The sequence below is a fragment of the Chroicocephalus ridibundus genome, chromosome 2 (genome assembly GCF_963924245.1).
Source record: "Chroicocephalus ridibundus chromosome 2, bChrRid1.1, whole genome shotgun sequence".
NCBI classification, from domain to species: domain Eukaryota; kingdom Metazoa; phylum Chordata; class Aves; order Charadriiformes; family Laridae; genus Chroicocephalus; species Chroicocephalus ridibundus.
Window position 1 is genome coordinate 58,928,173 of NC_086285.1, and position 24,287 is coordinate 58,952,459.

At 40.9% G+C, this 24,287-nt stretch overlaps 1 protein-coding gene across 5 annotated transcripts in view; it reads right to left on the reverse strand.

Moving 5' to 3' along the window:
• The window catches only part of TPK1 (thiamin pyrophosphokinase 1), a 306,866-nt gene that overhangs the window by 111,428 nt on the left and 171,151 nt on the right, over positions 1-24,287 (reverse strand). For all 5 annotated transcript variants that reach the window (XM_063325637.1, XM_063325636.1, XM_063325640.1 and 2 more), the window contains one exon: positions 10,311-10,406. In XM_063325637.1, the coding sequence (XP_063181707.1) occupies positions 10,311-10,406 (96 nt within the window). The remainder of the gene's footprint in view (positions 1-10,310; positions 10,407-24,287) is intronic.

A 24,287-nucleotide genomic window follows, 5' to 3' on the forward strand; every position in this document is an offset into this window, starting at 1 on the left:
CAGGACAACGCAACCACAACCCACCGCTTCTCTGCCACCACAACCCATCCCGCCATGCTGATGCTTGTTGTCTTGCACTCCTCGACTAGAGCCATCCAGCTGAAGGTTAACCCAGTCCTGCAGGGACAGCAGGTGGGAAGAGCCCTGCACAAGGAAGAGGCTCTTTGCTGCAAAGACTCTCCCTAAAAGCCTCCATTATTCCCCCAAAAAGGATACAGATTGCGGTGCGTATCAGGGAGCCTTGCCTGGACCATGGCTCCTGCTGCAGCATGCTGGCAAAGAGTCTTGTACAGGAAGGTCCCTGGCTACTCAGGATCTGATGGATCAGAGACACTGTAAATTCTGCCTGCTTGCCCACAAACAGGATATATATCCCAGGACACATATTAATGAGAGCACGTGTGCCTTTGCACACCTCCATGAGCCCTGACAACTTCTCTTTGATTTCCTTTACAGTCCTGTGATGGGTTAACCTTGGCTGTCAGCCAGGCATCCACCGCAGCCGCTCTCTCGCTCTCCCTCCTCAACAGGACAGGAGGAGAAAATAAGATGAAAAAGCTCATGGGTCGAGACAAGGACAGGGAAATCGTTAATTACCAATTACCATAACGGGCAAAACAGACTCGACCTGGGGAAAATTAATTTAATTTATTGCCAATTAAAAATCAAGTTAGAGGGGAAAAAAAAGACAAAACTAAAACTACCTTTCCACCACCCCTTTTTATTCCCAGGCCCAACGTCACTCCTTCATTCCTGACTCCTCTATTTCCCCGCTCCCACCAGCGGTCCAGGGGAAGGAGGGGCTGTGGTCAGCCCATACCAGCTCCTCTCCTCCTCTCCTTCCTTCTCACGTTGTTCCCCTGCTATAGCGTGGGGTCCTCTCCATGGGGTACAATCCTTCAGAAACAAACTGCTCCAGCGTGGGTCCTCCACAGGCTGTAGCTCCGGCCAGGTGCCTGCTCCTGTGTGGGCTTCTCTCCACAGTCTGCAGCTTCCTTCAGGGCACATCCACCTGCTTTGGCATGGGGCCCTCCACCAGCTGCAGTGTGGATATCTGCTCCACCATGGTCCTCCATGGGCTGCAGGGTGGATACCTGCGCCGGCAGGGGCTCTCCACAGGCCGCGGCTCCCTCAGGAGAATCCACCTGCTCCGGCGGGGGCTCTCCAGGGAATCTCCGCGGGGGCCGCGGCCGGAGCCCCTCCTCCCGCTCTCCCTCGGGGCTGGCAGGGCTGTTCTCACACTTTTCCCCTCACCGCCCGGCAGCCTCTGCCCGTTCTTAGCGGCACTTTCCCCAAGGCACCCGCCCGTGGCTGAGGGGCTCCGCCGTGCCCCGCGCTGGGGCTGCTGGAGCCAGCTGGGGCCGGCCGGAACCGGCCCGGGGCAGCCCGGCCTGGCCTCGCCTCACAGGGACCCCTGCAGCCCCCCGCCTGCTGCTGGGCACATAAACCTGACACAAGTCCCTACTTCAACCTAACTAATAACCCCCGTCCATTAATTCATTATTATTTCTGCTTCTCTAGAAGGCTGAGACCAACGTAAGAGGTGTCTGCCACAGGTGCCTTTTGTCTCTCCACCACAAAGCTCCCTTTCCTTTCCCACCGTGCCTTCGTGTGGTTTTGTTTCAGCTCTTGCCCAGGCCCTTGGAAAACCTACAAAGGAGGTTAAACCAACCGGTGGTGTTCCGAGGTACTGGGATAGGTTTTCTGTAGAAAAGAGTCATTAACGAGAAACGTTCCGCCAGCGGCCCAGAGGCACTCATAGCCGGGTGAACAGAGAAAGCCAACCCCAACACCACGAGAGGTGAGGTCTTTTCCTGTGGCTTCCTAAGCCAGATGCGTCTTTTCTTTAAAACCAACTTTCTGCCCGTTTTAATTTCCATTCTCTCACGTTAAATTTAGGCATCAAACTTAAAGGAAAGAATCACAGATTTTTAAGAGAAAAGATTCCGTACAAAATACAGAAAAGGAAATTTAAAAATCTCCATTTCCATTAAAGGGTGATGCCTTTTTTTTTTTTTTTTTACTTCATCTCAGTAAGAGTTAATGGCTCAGGCGCTTTCCCAGTGCATCTTAACGTTTAGCAATGAAGTCCGTATAAAAGGCGCCACAACTAATGCAGAGCCGTAGGGCATCCTCGCTCTCCTGCAGCAGCATCGCAGAGGAAGCAATGGCGAAAGAGGCATTTGTGCCTAACTAGGACGAGACGTTAGCTCTGCTATTTAAAAAGTTTAAACTTGGGTTCACACAGGTCTGAAGAACTCCCGATAGGTCCCAACAGAACCGTAATATTTTCAGCTGGTCTGAACATTAATCTTCATGACGAACAAGGGGATAATAGCCTGTCCTATTATACTCGAGGGACAGATATAAGACCTGAAACTAAAGACAGAAATTTTTTCCCGTGTCTCTCGGGCCCTATTCTGTGAATGGTTTCTCTTCTGAGTAATTTCACTGAATACTTGGGCAGTACAGAATTATTTTTTTTTTTCCACGGGAGTGCAGATTTGCAGAAAGACATCCTGAATTTATACATTTGTTTCTAAGAGGCTGGAGATATTCTTATATTGAAGGAATTAGGTTAGGGTCTTGGATGCCAATTTTCTTTTTCAAAGTAGGTTCAGTATTTGTAGCAGGTAAGCTAAACATAGCCTGAGTAATGTCAGCTTACACTCATTACAGAATCTATTTTATTTTTTCCACACTGTCCTCTAGACCACACAAATTTAGCCATGCCCTTAAAAAGAAATGTAGCATGATTTCTTAAACTGGAGGTGCTTGTGAAGCTGTAAACATTTTATGCTCACATTTAATTTGCACAAAATATTGAGCTTTAATTGTTCAGAGCTTAGTTGCTCAGTTGTTTAAAAGGGAAGCTCAATGGGTTCTTTAGACAAGTTAAAGAGACCATTCCCCGAGTCTCCTCCTTAGCAGTGATAAAGTCAAATTAAAAGGCAGCTGATTAAAAAAAGAACAGTGTGAGCATCAGAACTAGCAAAGCTGGTTGCCAGTGCAGCTCTGCTATGAAAACCCTTCAACCCCTACTTCAGTTGAGCTTGTGCTACTGCCCTTTTACAGTGGGAATAGTGTAGGTGCCTTTAAAGTATTACCAGGCTGCCCTACTTTCACAATATTTGTGAAGACTTAAATTACTGTTAAGTCCCTCCGCCCCTTCTTGAACACAGCTGGTGTCAGCCAAGAGGTGCAAAATTAGGGGCAGGGAAAGTCAAAGGATTGCAGAAGACAGTGAGTTCTCACGACAGGCTAAACCATTTCTAGGTAGCACCAGCCACACACTTTTACTTTGCAACAGTCTTAATACCTTCCTCTCCCCTTTGCTCTCAATACTGCTTTTCTAGGTAAGGAAAAGAAAAAAAGAAAAAGACCCAACACAGCTTCAAAATATTTGACAAATATTACAGTTTCACTGTTTCTCTCCGTAATTCAAAGGCCATACGATGTTACAAACAGGGGGGAAATGTCACGGGAAAAAATACAACAACCAAACAAAACCGGTAAGGTAGCGTTCTTATATGCAATACTTAGGTTAAATACGTTTCCTTGAACAGGATGAAAAAAAGAAGCCACAGAAAAAGGTAAATTTGTTCACTCACCTACTGCTTGAACGGCCAGATATAAGACCTGAAACTAAAGACAGAAATTTTTTCCCGTGTCTCTCGGGCCCTATTCTGTGAATGGCTCCTGTAGTTTATGAAGTTATGAAACTGTTCTCTCTAAAGCCAGTGTTTCTACGCTCACTAATGTAGAAAACTGCTACAGGTTTTTATGAAACTATCTCACCAATATTCAAAAACCTGTCATTTATTCTTGACGAGCATCTCAATTAAGTACAAAGAAATCATATTTGAGATGTAAAAAATGCCCTGACTATTATAATCTGCAGTTAAAATTTGCTGATTTGCTGTACCAGCACAGTTTTCTTAATATGCTTAATTATAAACTTATGTCCCATTAACTAAACAGAATTTCATAAAAATAACTTACTGGAGATTTCATATCCCCACAGTATTCATGTATCAAGCAGAAAAAAATGCAAACAAGTTATTTATGAAAATAATGAAATCAGCGTGTTTCTCTTCAGTAACTGGCAAATTCTGATATCCTGTATTACAGGAAATGTACTTTGCCGTACCTTTACAATAGGAAGCCTTAAAATAATTCAACAATAGGACATAGGGGTTAGATACTGCATTCCTGGAAGGTGGATTTGGGCCTTAGAATCAAAATAGTCAGCACTCAAGGATATGTCTGCACACGCTATAGGAGGGATTTACTCCTGTTGAAAGGCATTGTGAAATTCTACATTTTAGAAGTGGGATTTGACAGGAAACACTTTAGATCCATTTGTTTCCTTCTGACAGCAAGGATTTATGAAGAGGATTACTATTAATAACTCATGAAAATCTTTTGATACAGCACTTGACAGTATAGAAACCTTTTCATTACACGTATTTAACTTCCCTAAAATATATCTCATTTGCATTTTCTGTTCTCCTCCTGTGAGGCATTAAGAAGAAAAACTCAACAGTGCCATCAAAACTGAACAGGTTCATTCTTAGCCCTGCCTCCTATATGGAATTTGGAGATAGAGACGCAAACTTCAGAGTCCTCGTAAAAGCTTCACACTCCAGCTCTATGCGAGCTTTGTTAACTTCCAGACTGCTTCTGCCCCTATTCATGGCATTTAGTTACTTCCCTGTTCCCAAATCCTGGTAACAGCCTGTCCTCATTCCTAGTTTTTTCAATAAAAGCCATTCCCGCTACTGTTCTGGGTCCCCAGAAGTTTTCAGAAAGCAAAACAAGTAGTGATTCAGCATGAAATTACCAGCTACTGAGATGAGCAGCAAAATTATGATTCAGTCTGGAACTGAAGCTAATATATTTACTGTTACAAAAACGTCATGTTGTCAGGAATAATCTCAACTGATAGACAAAGCCAAAGCTAAGCTAAATGGAGCCTGGTACTTGCAATAATTATACGCTTTCTACATTGGACTGCTCCTTCTGTAAAAATTTATTCTCTTTTAAAGTATTTTCTGATTTTTGTTTTAGAGTATTTTCTGTTTTCCTTCAGGAAAGGAAGGAAAACATGTAAAGACAAACCAGGGAGTGCTTAATAAGCTGTTTGAACACTGCATAGCTGAAGGTGGTACACGAACATCACTTCATTGTCTTCTCTTCAGCATTTAATAAACACAGGACTTCATTGACATTATGTTTAGTTTAGCCTCCCTCAACAGAAAAGAAAGGGGACTGATTTGACACTTTCTTTAAAAGGGTAAAGAGAAGAATGTTTGCATTCACTCAAAAGAAGCAATATCCTAGACTGCTGACCGATTGAACCTTTAAAGTGTAATTTTAAAATGGAAATGTTAGTATAGTATCCCTTTACTGCAAAGGGTTTTTAGGAAGAGTTGGTTAGGATTTTTTCATTTTTTCATATTGACACTGATGTTTTTATCAATTTAAAGATACTAACATTAAACCACTAAAAGGCAGGTAGGTTTCAATAAAATTCATTTTTTATATCTTTATCTCATATAACCAAATGAGCTGCTTTAACTTTTTTTAAGCAGAAAAGATAATAAAATTTAATTAAAAGTCCCAGAGCTTAGTTTTAAGACTAAATGGTATTTTAGATGAAACAGTTACAGAAAGCAGAGTTTGTAACTCCGAGATAAAGAAAATGGTTTAAATCTATCTTTACATTATGAAGATTCTTCTTGGAGCTGTGTAATTGATATGCACGCTCCCGCTCTCACTGGTGTGAGCTGCTATCAGCTGCCTGTGAGTCAGACCAGGGACACTGCTACGGAAGGAACACTTGATGAATATTGGGAACTGGAGGATCCTCCCCAACTGTAGCACTAGTATATGCTGGGAGACGGTGGACAAGTTGCTGCTGTACTTCTGCTTTCTGATCCGCAAATTGAAAATAACAACGTTCACTTTTAACGCAAGATCTGTTCATCTCTAAATGAGAGATATTGTAAGCGTGCCTATCCTTTTACCAGTTCAAATGGTTTCTTGAAAAACCTTGTGTCACATGAGAGAAAATTAAGAACAGAAAGTAGTAGCAGACAGAAACCACTGTAAATAAGTTTACTTGAAGGTCTTGTAATGAAGAAAGGAAAGTACTCACGTAACCGCAGAATGGATAAAAGAGTGATTAAAGCAGTAAAGCAAAATGTGCACATGTAAGCGTTCAACAGACCATAAACAATGTAGAAGAGACACATGCCAGAAATAAAGGCAGAGTTATTAATACATTAACAAAGCATCACATAGGGCCAGGAGGGTATACTGCCAGAAAATTTGTGCGTTTATATACATACATGCATGTGCATGTGTGTGCATGCATCCTGAGAGTCATGCAGAAAGAGAAGGAGAAATATCTAACAGCCTTTAGGTAGGAAAGAAACTTCAGGAGTCAGATTCTGTTGGTGGTACTTCACTGCTTCACCCACCCAGTACAATGCAATTCACAAATGAACTAGGGCTGCGGAGAGGAAAAATTAAGACTGATTCTAGCTTGCACATATAAAGGGTACTGCTTGTTCTAACATTCAATGCAGTATATAATTATAAATACATATAATTAGGTGGCTTAGATCACAAAATGACCCCAATGCTGCTTTCTGCATGACTTGGCTATGCAACCAAAATATGCAACGTAAACCAGAAATCAATGACCCTGAGGACTCAGAATCTATTCTAAGAGTTTTTATTTGAGTCATGAGGAAAAAGCAGTTATGAATTTGGCTAATTATTCTAGAAGACAGAATTACTGCTGTTTATATTGTTAGTTCAAGAACTAACAAGGTGATTTTTCTTCCAGATGGTGACCGTCAACTTGCAATTGCATTTTTCCTTGTGGTAAAGGCATCTTCTCAAACTGAATTCTCCAACAACCAGTAAAATCTAAACTGCCTTTGTAGCCTTCTCTCCAGTGATTGCACTGAGTGTTTATCTCACCTTCACTCCCACTCAGGTGACCTCTAAGGAAGCTGTTCGATGTGATTATCTTTCAGTATTCTATTCCTCTGTTCTAAAGTTATTTGTGCAAAAGCTACTTGGGTGAGCAGGAAGGAAGAGAAGGAAGAGGATGGAGGTGCAGAGACATGGAAAGTGAATTACAGAAACGTAATTCCTTTGGAACAAAATATTGCCCCCATATGTTCATGTGAGCTCAAAAACCTCCTTCACGTAGAATTTCCATATAGGTGACTGATAGACCAGAGTAGAAATTTTATCCATTCAGTAGAGCGGATAAATGTAACTTATTCTCTAACCAAACTATGTCACAGGATTGTGGATCCATGGTATCTATTGAATGTAATTAATTTCCTAGCTTAACATATTGCTATGAGCAGCAGAAACACAGCAGCGGAAAGAGCAGCAAACAGCATGACTGTAGTATCAATTTATTTATACGATACTAAAGAGATACTTTCCTTGTTCAGTAACTTCAACTATAAATCATGGGGAAAAGGATTTCTAGTGTCTCTTTGACATATTCCTCTTTGACAACTGCTCTGGATAAGCCAGACAGAGTGGATAAAAATCAAAGCTGGAGGCATACATTTTTTTTCCTGGAACCAGGAAGACATACTCCACCTAGTGAACACTCTCAGTTAAAAGGAAAGAGTTTATGATATTTTTTCCAGAAGGAAAACTCCCCACATTGTGACGTGCAAGTGTGTACTTCAGGCCAAAAATGCAAATGCAGATGAAGAACCCCTTCTCCGTCCACTTTCAGAGTTTTCAGATCCTGCCCCTTCCTTTCTTCTCAGCTGTATCTACTTCCCAAGTGACCACAGAATTCAATGGCAGCTTTCTGTGAAGAAATCTGCATTCTCTTCAAAGTTTTTAGATCTATGGCTTGAACAGTCTGTTTTCTTACCACTTGACATTTTTCATGAAAGAATGTTACCCATAAAGATGCCTAAATTAAGTGCAAATTTAGGTATTCAAAGAGGCTAGAGTTTCAGAGGAGACAAGCGGTTGCATCCATAAACGGAAGCCAGTAAATGTTGCAAGTGCTCAGAATCTCTGGGTTGTTGGGGGACCAGGCATTAAGCTAAGCACTGCATTATCAGGACATCCAGAAGAATCACCAAACCTTCTACTAATGAATTTTACCTAATGCTTCTGAACAAAGGGCAAATTGGAACCCAATCTAATGATGTGTACAGTTGTGATACAGTTCTGGGTTCTATTTGCTTAAGTTTGACATATTATTTGCCTAAGCTGAATCGACAACTTCTTGAAATGCCTTATGCCAGAAAATGCAGAAGACCAAAAATAAAAATCTATGCTTTAGCTAGTGTGCATGAATCAGCTGATAGCATCTTATTACGTTTTATGGAACAGACACTGCAAGCAATAAGCAGCTGGGATTTAATGAACATGGTACTTAGTTTTAGAAAACATATCTGTGTTACTTGTTGCACCTCTGAAAAGCTCAGACTGTATTTAAAGCACATCTTACATGTAATAGCATGAAAATATAACTGAGCTGAAATCTTAGGTTCAGTGCACTGGCATGAACTCTACACAATTACTGCAATTACACTCTGGCTTGTACTTTACAAAATATCATCAAGGATTACAATGCAGTATCCTTTAGTCAACTTAACAGGGCATTACCTAGGAGAGTGATCAAAGAATTCAAAGTTTTACAAATAGGCTACTTATTGTTGAAACACATCTGTAGCTGTCATGTTCCCCTTGCTCTTATTTTAACCGCACATTGATTATTCATTATAAAACCTCTTGTGATAGCTTAAAAAAAATCCCTTTATAGCAATAGCTGGGATTTGATAATGAACCGAATCCAGGAAACACTCAAGTTCTCTTTCCTTCTAAGGGTAATTCTGTTAAGAGGGAAGCACCTTACTTGTCAAAGTCAAAACAAATCCTAGGTGTAGGTGGCTCATCCGTTCCGACAGCACGCATTATCATTCATGTACTAGATGGCAAGACATCCCTCTGTGCTCTTGTGATGATAAATTATGGGGTGAAAAAAAATAAACTATCATATAAAGAGTTTTCTGGCTCACAGCCAGACAGAGAGGAGAAGTGTATGGAGAGAAACTCTCCAGTCTCTGTCAATACTGATGGGAAAAAAAACCTGATGAAAACCAGCATGTATTGAGGGTGGCAAGAGGAGACGCAATTGCAGATGGGCATTGTGCAACAGCACTCGGAAATGTCCCATGGACATATATTTCCTTTAGAAGATTAAGACATTTCAAAATAACTTAAGCAAAAACTGATTAATTATTTATCAGCCTGGAGCGAGAAGAGAAGAAAGAGGGAGTGGTATTGGTATTTCCATCTCTTGATGCTTTGTTGGAGTACAAGTGATCACAGGAAGTCAGGCAACTGTCCTACCCTGCTACAATGAAAATGGGAAAAGAGGAGGTTCACACATCTCCCTCCCTCTTGTGCTGTTGTTTTCATTTTCTTACGTGACTATTGCCCTCACTGTTGGTAAGAGGATGCAGCAGCTGTTTCCTCTCAGTTCCTTTCACCAGTAAGTACAGAGCGGAAGAGAGAGCTTAACTTTTAAGAGGGACTGCTCCATGGGGAGGAAAGGGCAGCAATCCCAAGAGCACATCTGCCATTGACTCATCATGTTGGAAATTCCCAAGGAATTTTAACTGCACGTCTCAGAGAGATGAAACAAGCGGGCCTCTGAAACCAAACTGTGGAAGGGGAGGGGGTATGTTGCCTCCTTTGCCTTCCCAATGAAATGAGCAGCTTGACAACTCCATATGGCTCCTTTTAAGTTTAGTGCACTGCTCGCTCTGCTAAGGTTCCCTTTGATTCCAGGGGAACCTTTTGCAGAAGGAGGTATTGCTCACCATATGTAATGTTGGCAGGATAAGATTCCCCCTCCCTACTCACCTTTGGGAGAGGAGAGGAAGGAGATGAACATCAAGGCTCAGCGTGCCAAGACTTGAAAATATATTTACATGCTGAGGTGGGACTCTTGCTTTGAACACCAGCCACAACAGCTCTTCTGCACTTTGGGTAGTTCATTAACAGAAATCAATACAAGCTGCCTTTTAAGAAAGCCAATGCTTGTTCGTTGACACGTTGTGTAATCCCTTTTAGCAGAACCATCAATGCTTACAAGGTGTGCAGTAAATTATGGCAAAACCGCAGAATGGCAAGGCTACACAAAATATTGTTTCATTTCAGTGCAAACTTAAAACATAAACTTAAATACATTGAGAGGAAGAGTAATAACTAAGAATCAGAGACAAAAGATGTGTTGCCTTTACCTGGAGGCCCTTCTTCTCTATCTTTTTCTGGAGTATCTGAAGGCACTTGGTGAAATCTGTGAGGTCCTGATCCATGGTCTCAATTAACTCGCATCCCTAGTGAAGAAGCAGCAAAACAGAGAGACAAAAAAAAAAAAAAAGTCAGTCATCTTTCAATTTTGAGAACTGTCTTTGGTTAAATTAACTGCAGTCAACAACTCTGAAAGTCTCTTCATGGAGATGCAGAATTAAGTAAAAGACTATTACCCTTACAGAGCCCAAAGACCATAGGTCTCAGCTGAACAAATTATTATGAAACAGCAGTTTGATAGGCACAGGAATAGATATTCAAAACCCACTGAGTACGTCTGTGGTTTTGGATAAACATGTTTTGCGATGCTCTGCTGGATGGACAAGTGCTGGTGTAGTGATGAGTAACTTCCAGGATCAGGTTCCAGGAAAATGTCTGTCCTCTCTGGTGCTACCATTACTACGTTTATGCTACGTATATTCAAATGTGTATAAATGTAAGCATACAAAAGCGTTCAAGCTTCCCAGAACCAGTGCAGTTGTACTAGTTAATTTGCCATGATACAACAATTTCCTTGTGATGGGGTAATATGGATGAGAGCATGTTAAAGTGGAAAAGAGCAGGAGTACAGATTTCTTAATTAAGACCTAACACAAGTCCTAAGACTCTGATAAAAAGCTGAGTAAGGAAAAGTAGAGTATATCTACCACATAAACTCGCTATTTAAAGAGGTTTCAAGGATACAAAACACCCATACAGCATCGTAAATTAAAATAAGAACCATACACGCTGGATTTAGAGGTTTCCTCTCCTACCACTTCAAGGTCCCATTAAAAGTCCCCTAGCTTTGTCTTTATGTGACAGATTTTATGTTTCTGCTATACACAATAACAACTGATAAGAGAAAAACAGTCAGACTACAGAATCTTTGTATGTGCGTCTGTGTGTATAAAGTACATTATTTTGCAACATTAGAAAAAAGCCCAGAACGTTAAAGTTGCCTCTACCTTAGCGTTAAAAATAACGTTATGGAAGACAAAATTTTCCAGATCAGTGCATGGACGCAGTTTAGTGGATTGCATGCAACAAAATAATGAGCCTCCAATAGGAAGACATACAGTATCACTGAAATGCTTTCCTGCACAGCCAGAAGGCATATAGAATTCAAACAAAACCATCATGCAGTAGGGGATTTGGATGAAGTAGAAGAGATAAAGGAGGAGATAATGGCGTGCTTTTTATTATACCCCTTCTCCTCCCTCCTCAAAAACTTATGAAAGGAAACCTGATCAAAAGCAGTAGCCCTTCTGATACCCAATACTGCTCTAAATGCCTTTTCAAGTAGTAATAACAGCCCACCGATGTGAAGCACCATATAGCTACATCAGCACATGTAATCAAAGACCTCCCTTGCAGAAGCGATGCTGCTGCCACCACGAAGAGGCCAGGGAAAACGCAGCTGGAGCCTGGACTCAGGGCTAAGTATCAAACAATCTGAAGAGCTGCCACATCTCCACTCTTCACCAGGAAAGGCCGAAACATAAAATTGGCAGAGGGAGAAGGGACAGAAGCCATCTGGAGCCTGTAATGAACATGTGAGTTTGTGCAACACCAGCCAGAGACATCAAGGGAGCCCGAGAAAGGAATAGGGATGTTCGGGGCCACCCAGAAAGCTCACAGTTGGACCTGAAAATCACTGAAGTGAATTTGTTAATCAAAGCCCCCCTAAGTAAAAAGATGTCTCATTCTAAGAACAGGGTGCTCTCAGACAGTCTCGTTATCAGCATCGATAGTGGCAAGAGAGAGCAAGCTGTGAGAAACTGTGAAGAGACAGAACCTCCTGCACAATCAGCCTTTGAACAGCATGAGAATGTGACAGATGAAGACTAAATCAATGGCAGGGACAGCTACTGCCGAGCACAGGAGAAGAGACAGAACATGAGTTACCAGCTCTTAAATTAGCAGTAGAGAAGGAAGGTCTTTTATCTTTTGCCAGGACCATTCCTTGGCCCCACAGTGCTGACAGAAAGGTACCGATTTATAAATAAAACATTTAACCCCCACTTCCTCCCAGGACTTTGAAATATTCCTTCCTGCAGTCACTAACAATCCTGATCTCCTCCTTGGACAGTCAGGTTTTGGCAGCTGCAGGTAGGCTGCAATTCTGTTTTTTGTGAGTGATGATCTACAACAGCTAAAATTATTTTATTATTTATTATTTTATGCTTTGTACTATTAAAAACATTTCACTTGAGGATAGTTCTCGCCTAGCTTCTCAGGACGTTCTTCAATAAGAAAACATTTCAGAACAACTACAAGGTACTACCAAGGCAAGATAATGTTAGCATGGTGGCTGGAGAGCACCGAAGGTCATTTACCGCAGTTCCAGAAGAAAGCTGTGATACATCACACATAGGCATCCTACATTCAGCCCTGCTACTGTCTTTTGCACATATTCACAATAAAAGGCCTCAAAGATACCTCACAGAAACGTGATCTAAATATGTAAACGGGATGTCAAATGCACAATTCATTAAAGGCAGGTTACCGTACCCATGATACTGATATCAGGATGGTACTCTGTCAGCAGTTACTAAAACCAAAACCTGGCTTAACAGTGATATCCTGAAACTGTTGACTCACTGTCTGCACCTTTGACACTTTATACAAGTACTGTTGTAGATCATACGGAAAAAGGCTGACAGTGTGCCACCATTAAAGCCACCACTTCCTTCAAATTAAACTGTGATTTCTCATTCTCTTTCCACATCAGGTAGATAAGCCATTCTGGAATTGGCAGAGATTGTGGATCTGCTCCTTTTGCTACCATGACAAAGAGACCGGCATGGTCAGACCATACTGGAGAAGTGGACAGGCAGCAGCACTTACATCTTCCTGCATCCTCTTTACGGCCTCGCTTGAATTAATGACTGTGCAGTTCATGTTCATTGGTGGTAAGAGAGTTTTAGATATATCTGTGGCTCCTGACATATCAAATCCAATATTTTATACCACAGAATTGGATGACAATTCAAATGCAGTTCTTGTCAACCTTCACCGTATTCCCGAATGACAAAAATCTTCAAGACAGAGCTTTCCAATGCAGCCAGGGTTTAATGAAAGGATACTATAACAATTGCAAGATAGGCAATAATGCTTGCACTTTTATATATACCTGCTCAACTTAATAACATTAACCTTTGGTAAGAAAGTTAAAAAAGCCAAACAAATTTAACATTAGGAAAGGTTAGAAAAATCAATACCACACAGCAGGAAAGAAAACAATAGATTGCATCTCATGACGATATAACTTCGCTGAATGATAGGATGAGGCACAGAGAATTAGGCTTTGGCTGTTCTGTCTTATTATAGCAGTTATAGGAGGCACATTGCTAAAGGAGGAGGAGTGTGCCAGACACACATAATAAGATTATTGAACCCTATATTTCAGACAGACACTGAAATCAGACAGGTACTGAAATGTCAATCTGAACATCTCAGCACTTCTCCCATTTTTAGAAATATTATGCATTACAGCATGTTCTGTGTTTGAAGAAAGCCGTGTGTAGGTGCCCATTCCCCAATGTCCTTATTAATCTCTTATTAAAACAAAGTCCTGTTTGTTCTTTCTCTAATCTTTCTGAGCATGAGAATATAATTAGGACAGAATACATAAAATATCTTAATTTGTACTCTACCTCCAAGACCCTCCTGCGGCAAGCCATTCGAGCCTATCTTTTGAAACTTGTGTCTTGCTGTGCTCACTGAGTGCACCAGTGATGTCCAGTTCAGTCTTTTAAAAGTTCCCATTGCACTGAGGTATCAATCTCAACACAGATGCACTTATGTATAGTGTTAATGGCAGACACAGGAAAACCCTATATCCTCAAGTTAAAAGAGAAGAAGGGACACAACTTTATAGAGCCTCTCAAAACCACAGCACAGACAAATAAAGTTTAAGGAAGCTATACAAATTAAATGGTGTTTCTAAACACTTTCCTTCCCCTAGACCTCACCTGACCTCGCACCTGCCAAAACAGTAATGCACTCAATCAACCCCAATATCTCACAGACTACGTAAGTAAGAGCTACAGATTTACAGAACTATTTCAGTTGGAAGGGGCTTTTCAAAGTTATCTAGTCCAACCTCTTGCTCAAGAGTAGGTTATATTAGCTCAGGTTGCTAAAGGCCCTTTCCAGTCTAGGCTGAGCATCTCCCAGGATAGAGACTCCATCTCTGGGCAACCTCTTCCAGTGCTTGACCACTCTTGTGGTCAAATTTTCTTACCCAGTGTGAAACTGGGATCTCCTGCGTTGAAAATTGTGATCGTTGCTTCTTTTCCTATCTTTGCTTACTATAAAGAAGAGTCTGGTCCTGTCTCCTCTCTGCCCTCCCATCAGGAAGTAGAAGACGGCAATATGATCGCCCGGTCACTTTGGAGGCTGAACAAACCAGTTTCCCCTCAGCCTTTTCTCAGGCATCACGTGCTCCAGACTTCCCTAACATACATTTCCCTTACTTGTGCTATACGGATATGCAATATTTTCACCTCAAAGAGCTTGAAGGGGTCAATTAGTAGCAAAGAGGTAGAAGGTTCTTAGTTCTCTCTTCTTTTTAATGTAAATTTCTAGCCCCAGGGGATTTCAGTCATTTCACCCCTCAGGTATCCTCTTCCACTTTTGCCCACTCAGAGAAAAACCCCAGACCTCCACACTCTTCACATAGTAGCTGAACGTTTTGAGGCCCCAAACATGTTCATACGCAAATATGCAGACAAGTATTTTCACTCTGAATTGGACTCAATGCAGTTGATACTGAAAAACAACCGTAAGAAAGAGCATACATGGATCCAAGCAAAGCATTGCTCTAGACCAGGCATCGATGAACAGAAAGGGACCATGGGGTCTGACTGCGGGTCTTGGACCAGGCCTAGCCAGGAAGATATGTGGATGCGTTCTACCACCTTGTCTATAATAGGAGGGTGGTGGTGTAAGAGCAGAGAAGGCAGTCATCCAGACAGTGGTCGTCTCTATTGCTGGTCCAGTGTTTCACAGCAGATCCAAAAGACCTCTCTCAGAATGGAATATGGGGATAAAGACGGAGCAGACTAGAATGTCACATGAGGTTTCAGAAAACATTTAAAGAGACGGGACTGGAGAAAGACAGGACAAGAACATCTAGCTTGAGCTACTGGTAGGCATAAAAGTTGCATAGATTTCCTACAGGCCATAAGTTATTGGAGAATGATGTAGGAAGATGGCACCAAAACCACAGAGCTGGTTTATCTCTATGAATTAAAAACCAGCAAGAAATGAGTGAACGGAATCCTTTTGCATTTTGTGAGTAGGATGCAAGCATGGAAGGCAAAGCAGTCAAGTTCACTGATTTCTTTTGGGAGTTTCAAATACTGTTGAACAATAACTATTAAACAGTTTCTTTTTTTGATCAGCTTAATTGTATGAATTGCCTTTTGATTTTTGTAGTAGAAAACAAAGCAAATGCGTGTAATTGGTGAAAATTATTTTGGATATTTAAATAGCCAAAAATACATAATTAAGTGAAATGCATTTACTTTCAGTTTGTGGACTCAAATTTGGCTGACTGCTTGGCATCAGCACAAAGCTAATACAGTACAGATTGCTTGGCCCTCAGTTCTGGGCTGGATGGTGTTTTGACTCATCCAATTGCACATTAAGTGGCACTGCCATTCAGATTAACTAAAAGAATTTATTAATCATGTTGAAGCATATGCCCTGGAAGCCAGAGAACTGAAATCCACACTCAAGTGACAGCCCCACTACTGAAAAAAAACCAAGAATGTTGGGTTTTGACCATCACTTCTAACCTTATATAACACCACTTGATTTATTAAACAAGTACTATCTGGTGGCATGAAACAAACCCAGTAAATATATGTAAACATATTCACACCTCCGCAAACCAAAAGCTGCATAAACTTGTCAAATTTGACAAGCGTTTAAAAAAAAAAAAAAAAAAAGGCAAAAAAGCAGAGCTCTGTAGTTGAAACTTTGACTGCAACAGCCGCAGCCTCTCCTCCCTTCCCCTATTTCTATTTTGATACGGTCTTTTTCAAAGTAAATAAAATGTTTCCTGGTTTTGTTTTTAATGAGGCAGCATGTGGCTTCTGGTGGAGGATAGCTTTTTTATATCATGCATTTGATGTTGAGATAGCAGCAATGAAAGAGGTCTTTGTATTAATTAGGTTTCCCCCTTTCAAAAGAAAAGCCTGTTGTTCCTGAAATCATGGCAATTACTTACAATGAACAAAATACGAGTCTTTTTAGTTGGTATTTGACCAATACCAAAGAAAACTGACATGCCTTCTTTACCACCTGTAACAAACTGAAAAGCAGAAAACCAAAGGTTTCTAAATCTAAGAAACCAAACCCAAGCATAAAACCCTCACAAATTAAAAAAAAAACCAAAACAACCAAACCTCCCCCCTGCCAAAAAAACCAACCAAAAAAACCAACCAACACCAAAAACCCCATACAAAAACCAAACAGCACAGCTAACAGTCCGTGTGCTGGATAAATACACTATTTATCTGTACTGGACCGAATTCTTCTGATTTATTAAGTTTGGTGAATGAAAGCAAACATCTTCAATATTCACCCATTGCATGTTGCATGAGAAAACTGAGGTAGAAAGGTCTGTTAGGAGCTGCAGTCTCATACATACAACCCCTGTCCCTCCTTACCCATCTCTGGCATTTAAACACCAGACCTACATTCGTACATCCCTGTGCAACCCAGACATGGTATTTCTCCAATCTGGTGATTAAAACTGAGCACAGCGCAGCAGTGACAGCCACCTGCTATTTTTGGATCTTCTCTAAAATTTCCCTTATGTGCCCTTCCTTATCTGAAAAACAAAGGTTCAGAGAGAGTTTTAATTGATGGTCAGGCCCCCGCTGTAATCAGTACTGTGAAAAGCTTTTGTCTACCAAGCTGATTAGGCCCTTTGGATCCTAACCTATTGATAGGACTGATTACGGTACCTTTGTTTTCTTGGAAAGTAACTTGGAAACAGGAACTGTTGCTCTATCTGTGTGCATTTATGTATGAAGATATGAGGTAGCTTGTGTAAGGGAAATCAGAGTACTGGAACAGCATCAGTCTCTGACAGAAGGGAAGCACATGCCACTGCCTGTAGGCAGCATGAGCCACTATCAAGCCGTGCCAATGAGAGTCTTTTTTGTTGACTTGGATGCACTTTGAACCAAGACTAAGAACTGTAACGTTCCTAAAATGCTGTAACTCCATTTAAACACATATTAAAAGTAATACTATCTTTGGCACTCGCGCCAATGACAATGCAAATAAGTCATGCACTCGCCTGACATAAAGCAGAAGACAAAAAAGCTACCACAACCACAAATCCTGTGCCCCACAAAGCTGAAGATGTAGGGCACGTAGTATTCCTTGCAATTCAACAATTTGATATAGTTTTTATCAGGTGGGAGGGAGCGAGAGAGGCTACCTGCATTTCAAATCCCACAACAATTTATGCACAGTAACCAAATAGGTTTTTGGTTTTGTGTTGGGTTTTGGGTTTTTTTTGTCTGTGTGTTTTTGTTTTGTTTTGTTTTTTTTTAATTTTTAAATTAAAAGGGCGTCAGGTTAACAGGTTTTGCTTTTTATCAGAGAGGATGACAGACACTCTAAAGAGCTAAAGTTAATAAGCAGAATCATGTATTTGAATCAACTTCTGTTTCCACACTGATTGCCAATTTACAGATTCATTTCAAGGTAAGAAAAACAAGGAGAAAACAGCAAGGCTTGTACTGGGGTGCTTTCAAAGATCTGGGCTGGCAAGTTTTAGCCATCCTAAACACCATATTAATGTGATCCCTTGCCAGCAACCTAGGGACCCAAAAGCACTATGTCTGTGAAAAATGCATAAAAAATAGCAAAAGAGATGTTAACCTGGATGGCATAAAACTCCCTGCAAGGCATTTCTAATCATTATGCTCATTTAAATGTATGTGACCAGTACAACTGGTCTCTCTTGCATTCAGACAGGCTTTATGCAAGAGAATTCTTGTACCTCAGCTAGTATCTACCAGTATACCCTTAGTTTGAGAGATATGTAATTGATCTGAAAAGAATTTGGATTGTGACAGTGGAGCTGCATCTCAGATATTGATTACTGGACAGAATTGATTGAGATCAGGCCCCAGACGTGAGCTACACTCACAAAAAAAAATGGTACTTTTTCACACAACTCAGTCTACATGCAGAAAAAGAGTACAAAGGGATTCAAAGATTTTGATTACCGAAAGACAGCAAATTGAAACAAGAAATATCCTCCTACTGTGGATAAAGCTCCCAAATTTGTGCTATCAATTCAGCAGCTCATTTTTCTTTTTGGTATTGGGGTATTAAAGAAAATAACAAGATTAGTCCCAAGACTGATCCTCCAGGAAAGTCACTGATTACTTCCCACTGCTTGTTAGCATTCCTTTATGAACAGCTGGCTGCCTTTAATTTGTGTATTAACTTCTAACTTGGCTAGGTATGTGACTAGATAACACTATTTTTTCCCTTTGTTATTTTTCTGACAGTTTCTAAAGCCTCTCAGCCTCAGCATAAGAACTGTATGTTGCAAGGAATAGAAGAAACTTTCTGTAGGGGGAGTTTACTCATTGTCTAGAATGGCTCGTTGTTTCAGGATAACTTCATATAGATCAAAAAGAGAATGCTAGACTATACACATCCTTAGCCCAATTCAGGTCAGCTTCTCTGTTCAACACTTTAAATGATATGCCTGGCCCCTCCTCCTTCGCTTTTGCAACCTTCTTTCCAGTCGCATTTCTCCTTCTCTATGAAGGGAATGGCTAATTTAAGTGTCTGGATGTCTCTCTTGCATTCTCTAGGCAGATTATCCAGGACAGGCTTATTATATATAACATTTCCAAAACTTGCTGGTGCCTGAGAAAGGCAACAGGTTTACGTCGCTGAAAACTGGGTACCTCCCAACACTGCTACACCAGGTCTACATCCTGGTTGTATATTTATAGGATACCAGAAGCAGTAATGCAGATTGAAGTTAATACTTTGGTGTCATAAATACTCCACGCTAACTACAGGCAGAAAATTAACACGTAAAAGAGATGTTGCTTTGGGGAAATAACTGGAGGAAAGTTCCTATCCCATGCTTTAACAGATTCTCATGTCAGAAGTACCAATGTTGTAAAGGCTGCCAAAGTCAAAGGGCACATTGGTATTTATTTAGCTATAGTGTTGTGTACTGAACTGGACTTTATGGGTCCAAGAATTACAAAGACTGAATAGAGGCAAATGCCTAATCTTTATGTAGACCAGTGGAAACAGGTTTCCTAAATTAAAAAGAAAATTAAATTGTTCTGCATTTCAAAAAGTGATATTGCAAAGCTAACAGCAATGAAAATAAATAATAACAACAACCACCACCACCTAGCTTTACAATCCTTTTCCAGCAAAGATCACCAAACCATCTGAGAGCAACGAACACAAGTAATTGACATGCTGACATTTTGACAGACATAAGGGAAAGCTCAGGAAAATTAAACCACTGCCCAGCAGAGCAGTTCTGACTTCACCACTAGCAAGTGTTCCACTGGGTACAAACACATTTCCAAGTGAAATTCAGGATATTTTCTATATTTCCGCATAACTAGGGTAGATTCTTGAATAATAAAAGGTCACACATCATCTTCACACAGTCGCTGCATTTTTGATTTGTGGAGGGCTACCACTACTCTGAATTGAAATGTGAGGTTGCTGAACAAACATTCAGTCTTTAGGTCTGAGAGCAGCTGATTACTTGATAAGCCAGAAATAAGTTTTGTCTTCCAGGTATATGTTCCCTTTACATATAGGTGTAGGAACAGAGAACACCTTGCAATTGGGCTGTACATTCTTCTCCCCATCTCCCTTTCCACATGATGTATAAACAACTACACAGGGGACTGTTCAATTGGATATTGGAATATCCAGCTTACTGTACCGGAAATATTTGCATTTCACATGTGAAACGCTTCAAGATTTGAACAGGTGACAAACATTACGTCAAACAAAATAAATAACGTATAGCCAACTAACAGCAATGACTCTGCAAGCAAGAAAGAGCTTTGCAATAAGATATTTTGCATTGGTATACCCTAGGTTTCTCCTTGTAGGATATTCCCTTGGTTTATATAGCGACAGTGATTTCTGAAGGCTACCAGTGCCACTTGTAGCTCTCCTTACAGAGAGCTACGGTCCCCGGCAAAGGCAAGCTGACACAACAGAATAGATATAGACATTACAAAGGGCACTGCGCAGTCATCTTCTTGTTCTAACAGGATCTGTTCAGAACCCTCTCCACTAACCATCCTGTGAGCTGTGATCAGTCACAGTCCAATTGATAGGTTATATTTTAAGGGATATATGTCCATCTCCAGAAAGCAGAGGTCCCGGTATGATCTCTATTAATGCTGTAGTGTATGCCTTAAGCGAATTACCCTGAACAGACATCTATGTGAAAGATCAGATGCTGTGATCTTTCCCAACATGTCTGAGTAGCATTTGGCCTCGTGCATCTGTTGTTGACAAAGGGCAATGGAAGAGTCAGGGCACATTCATAATTCAAAATGCAGGCCACGGCCATTTGTGCCAAGAGCTTTAACTGGTTTGCAGGAACTGAATGCGGCAATGGAAGTGGAGTTACACACTGCACTAAAGCACGAATGCAGTTGTCAAAAGGAGCTGGGTGCACGCACGAGGGCAGACTGGCCTAGCAGACTCTCTGGAACATGCAAGGATGCAAGACAAGCCATTTTCTTGACTGCTGCGTAGACAAAGCATGAGGCTCAGAAGCATCCCGCTGTGCTTTGAGCTTCCCATCGGTTATACAGGCGAACATGATTGCTGTGCGAACCTGATCTGACATCCAATGATACCAATACTCAGGACAGTAAGGCACAATATAAAGTTCCCATAACACCCTATTCTAACACATAATCACATCTGGGAGCTTCTCCTTTTCTGCTTTGCTTCATTCTACCCATCCTCTATTTGAAACTACTGCTGTTAGAAAGAAAAGAAAAAAAGAAATCAAGACCTGCTTGTGCATTTTGATCAGAAATCTAAAAAAAGCTTACAGCTTCAAAAAGCTGTGAGAAGAGACATCAGAAGCTCAGCAGGGCTATACGTGAACTTTTTGAAGGGGCAATTTTAAATTTTTTTTAGCTCATGCAAGTCTTCCACACATATTGATTATTTTGACTGAACCTTCCCTGAGCTGTGAGTCTGAAGAGGATCCACGTGGAGATAGCAAGATATGCAGGTACACGCTCCCCCAGATTCTGAAGTTTTCAGAATATTTGGCTCTTTTTCAGCTGGGGTTCGTAGGCAATGGTTACGTCTCTACCATAGTCAGTTGTGATGCTGTGATTGCAAACTGGAGTGGACCTAAGCAAGCTTTAGTGGGCAACAAAACTCAGCCCAGGCTCCACCTGAAAGCCTCTGTCTTCTCTGGTGGGTTTTACAGTTGAAACAGAAGTAAATGTTGCTGCTGCTCCTGGGAGGCCAAAGTGCTAGTTCATAGGTAGGTAGGTTTTCCCAGTCTAGGCAGGTTGTGTCTGCACAGAGCAGGCACAGAACAGCCCTAGGAGCTAATCAATGCCAGACCTTACTCCACCACTCAAAAGCCTCTCCTTGCAAAGCAGTTTCAAGCAATGATGCACATTAGTGACTGCCTTTTAGTGCATTCTGTTAGATTTGTCAGACTTTTCTGAAGGTATGAGGACACTTGCAAAGAACACACTTTCCAAATGTTTTGCAGGGATGAATTTGCTGTGAGAAGGCAATTGATATGCTAACTGGATGATAAAACATGGAGATTAAACCAACCTTTTCAGTAATCCTGTCCATCTTTCTAAAGAGAAAGTTTTTCTTCCGTACACTCTGCAAATGTTGTGTTCAGTTTAATTAAAAGATTTTTCAAGGCTCGGAGGTTTTGCTTCTTTCCAGCAGAAAGCCGTACCACATCACAACGGATCCTGCTAGGTGTTTCTCCTGATATTTACCAAAGTCTTTTTCATGCAGCCATATCCCCACTCGCACATAGAAGTTACTTAAGTACATATCCCCAGTCCATGTGATGCCCAGTAACACTCTCTCTCTTTCCTAATCTTTCTTTTGTTTCAAAATCCCTAGCATCCAGAGAAAGAAAGCTCAGAAGTAAAGCCTGTAGACAAGCAATACCTGTGGTATATACAAAGCAGCCTTTCTCTACTGACAGAGGGCATTTGAGCTGCTCTCCTTTCTGCAGGAGCTCATTGTGCTTTTCCTTACCTAATGGGATGGCAGTTCTGTGCCTGAATTTGGACGACAAAACTTAGTTGTGTTGAGAAGCTTTGCTTTTCAAGCTGCAGATCGTATTCTGAACAGATTCCAGTACATTCAGACACTTAACAGTTTTCCCATAAACAAGAAAAAACTCCCCCAACGCGTTTCATTCCATGTCTGCCTAATTACTACTTTTCCACCCACGGCATCTGGAGAAAATGCTCTACTTTTACTATTCATTGCAAATTAGTCATCCCTTTGCCAGTCTTCAGTTTTGTAATCCACATCCAAAAGAATCAGAAGGAAACGGACTTGTGATCAAGGCACTGAGACAACGTTTGTCAACTAAGGGTTCAGCCACTGATGCTGCCATGGAATCTTGCATGGCATGCACGGCAAGCTGCCAGCGCACAGCCCCACAGTCATGTTTGGGCACTGAAAGGTTCCCTAGCTTCTGTGGGCCTTAGGCTTTGATTTTGGCCTCCCTCCATCTCAGTCCTGCAAGTTTTTGGTCTCTACAGCAAGTGGACAATAAATTAATACTTCTAGCAGGCACTCTGAAAATAAGCGAATAAGCATTCAAGAGGAATTCTGTATGGCAACAAGAACCACCATGAGACAGACAGGTAAGGTAGCCATAGTCCTAATCAGATAAACAACTGCTTAAGGCATACACCTATCTCTCCTCCACAATTTTTGAAGACATAGCCACGCATGAACATCGGCGCTTTTCCTACATTAAAATTCTTTAAATACTTAATTTCTTCACCTTGACTTTTACAGGGAAAAAAAAAAAAAAAAGGAAGTTAGCATAAAAAGGTAGCAAACGTCATCTATTCTGCATCCCCATTTTAGCCGTCATTACAGAAGCTTTTCCTTCCTTTGGAAATTCAAAAACTAAGCACTCTAGAATTACATGCTGCATCAAGTAAAAATAAAAATACCACAACAGAGGAAGTATGCAACTTGCTTGTTTTTTGATTTGAATGAATCACATTGGAGACCCACAGTGGAAATCGTTTTGCAGCAGATTTAGAGCAAAAGCTGTTTTTCCGATCAAATTATATTATTGCTAAGTGAAAGAAGATAGTTATTTAATACTTTCTTCAAGTAAACTTGAAGAAGCACTGTTACACTGTGAAGTCAGTACTTTTATTCCCTCAATATTTTAACTCTTTCCAAGTTTTTTTTGTGCACGTAATGCAAATGAAATTCAAAACGTCAGCTTTCAATCAGTTTTTTGAATGTGGCAGTCTGACACTAAAATGGTTATCTGCATACAGTCTAGTGGAACGTAAAATACATTATTTTTAATGGATTCACTAGAAAAAAACCTAAAACCGCCTCTGATCAATTAATTCAAACTATTATTAAGCAAGTAAAGGATTTGGCTAGATTGTTAGAGTGGAAGTAGAAGAGAACCACCAGTTATAGTTAAGGAAAAACTTGGTGTTCAGTAAGTTTTGCGAAAGACCATAACACATCTCATCTGACAGTAGGAGCATTTTCCTTCATCCCTACTAAGCTCAGACAAAATTTTGCTAATATTAAACTTTAAACAGTGCTATAGCACCAGACATTTTAATTAACTACTTATTTGTTCCAAATAATTTGGCGGAGAGTGAAGAGAG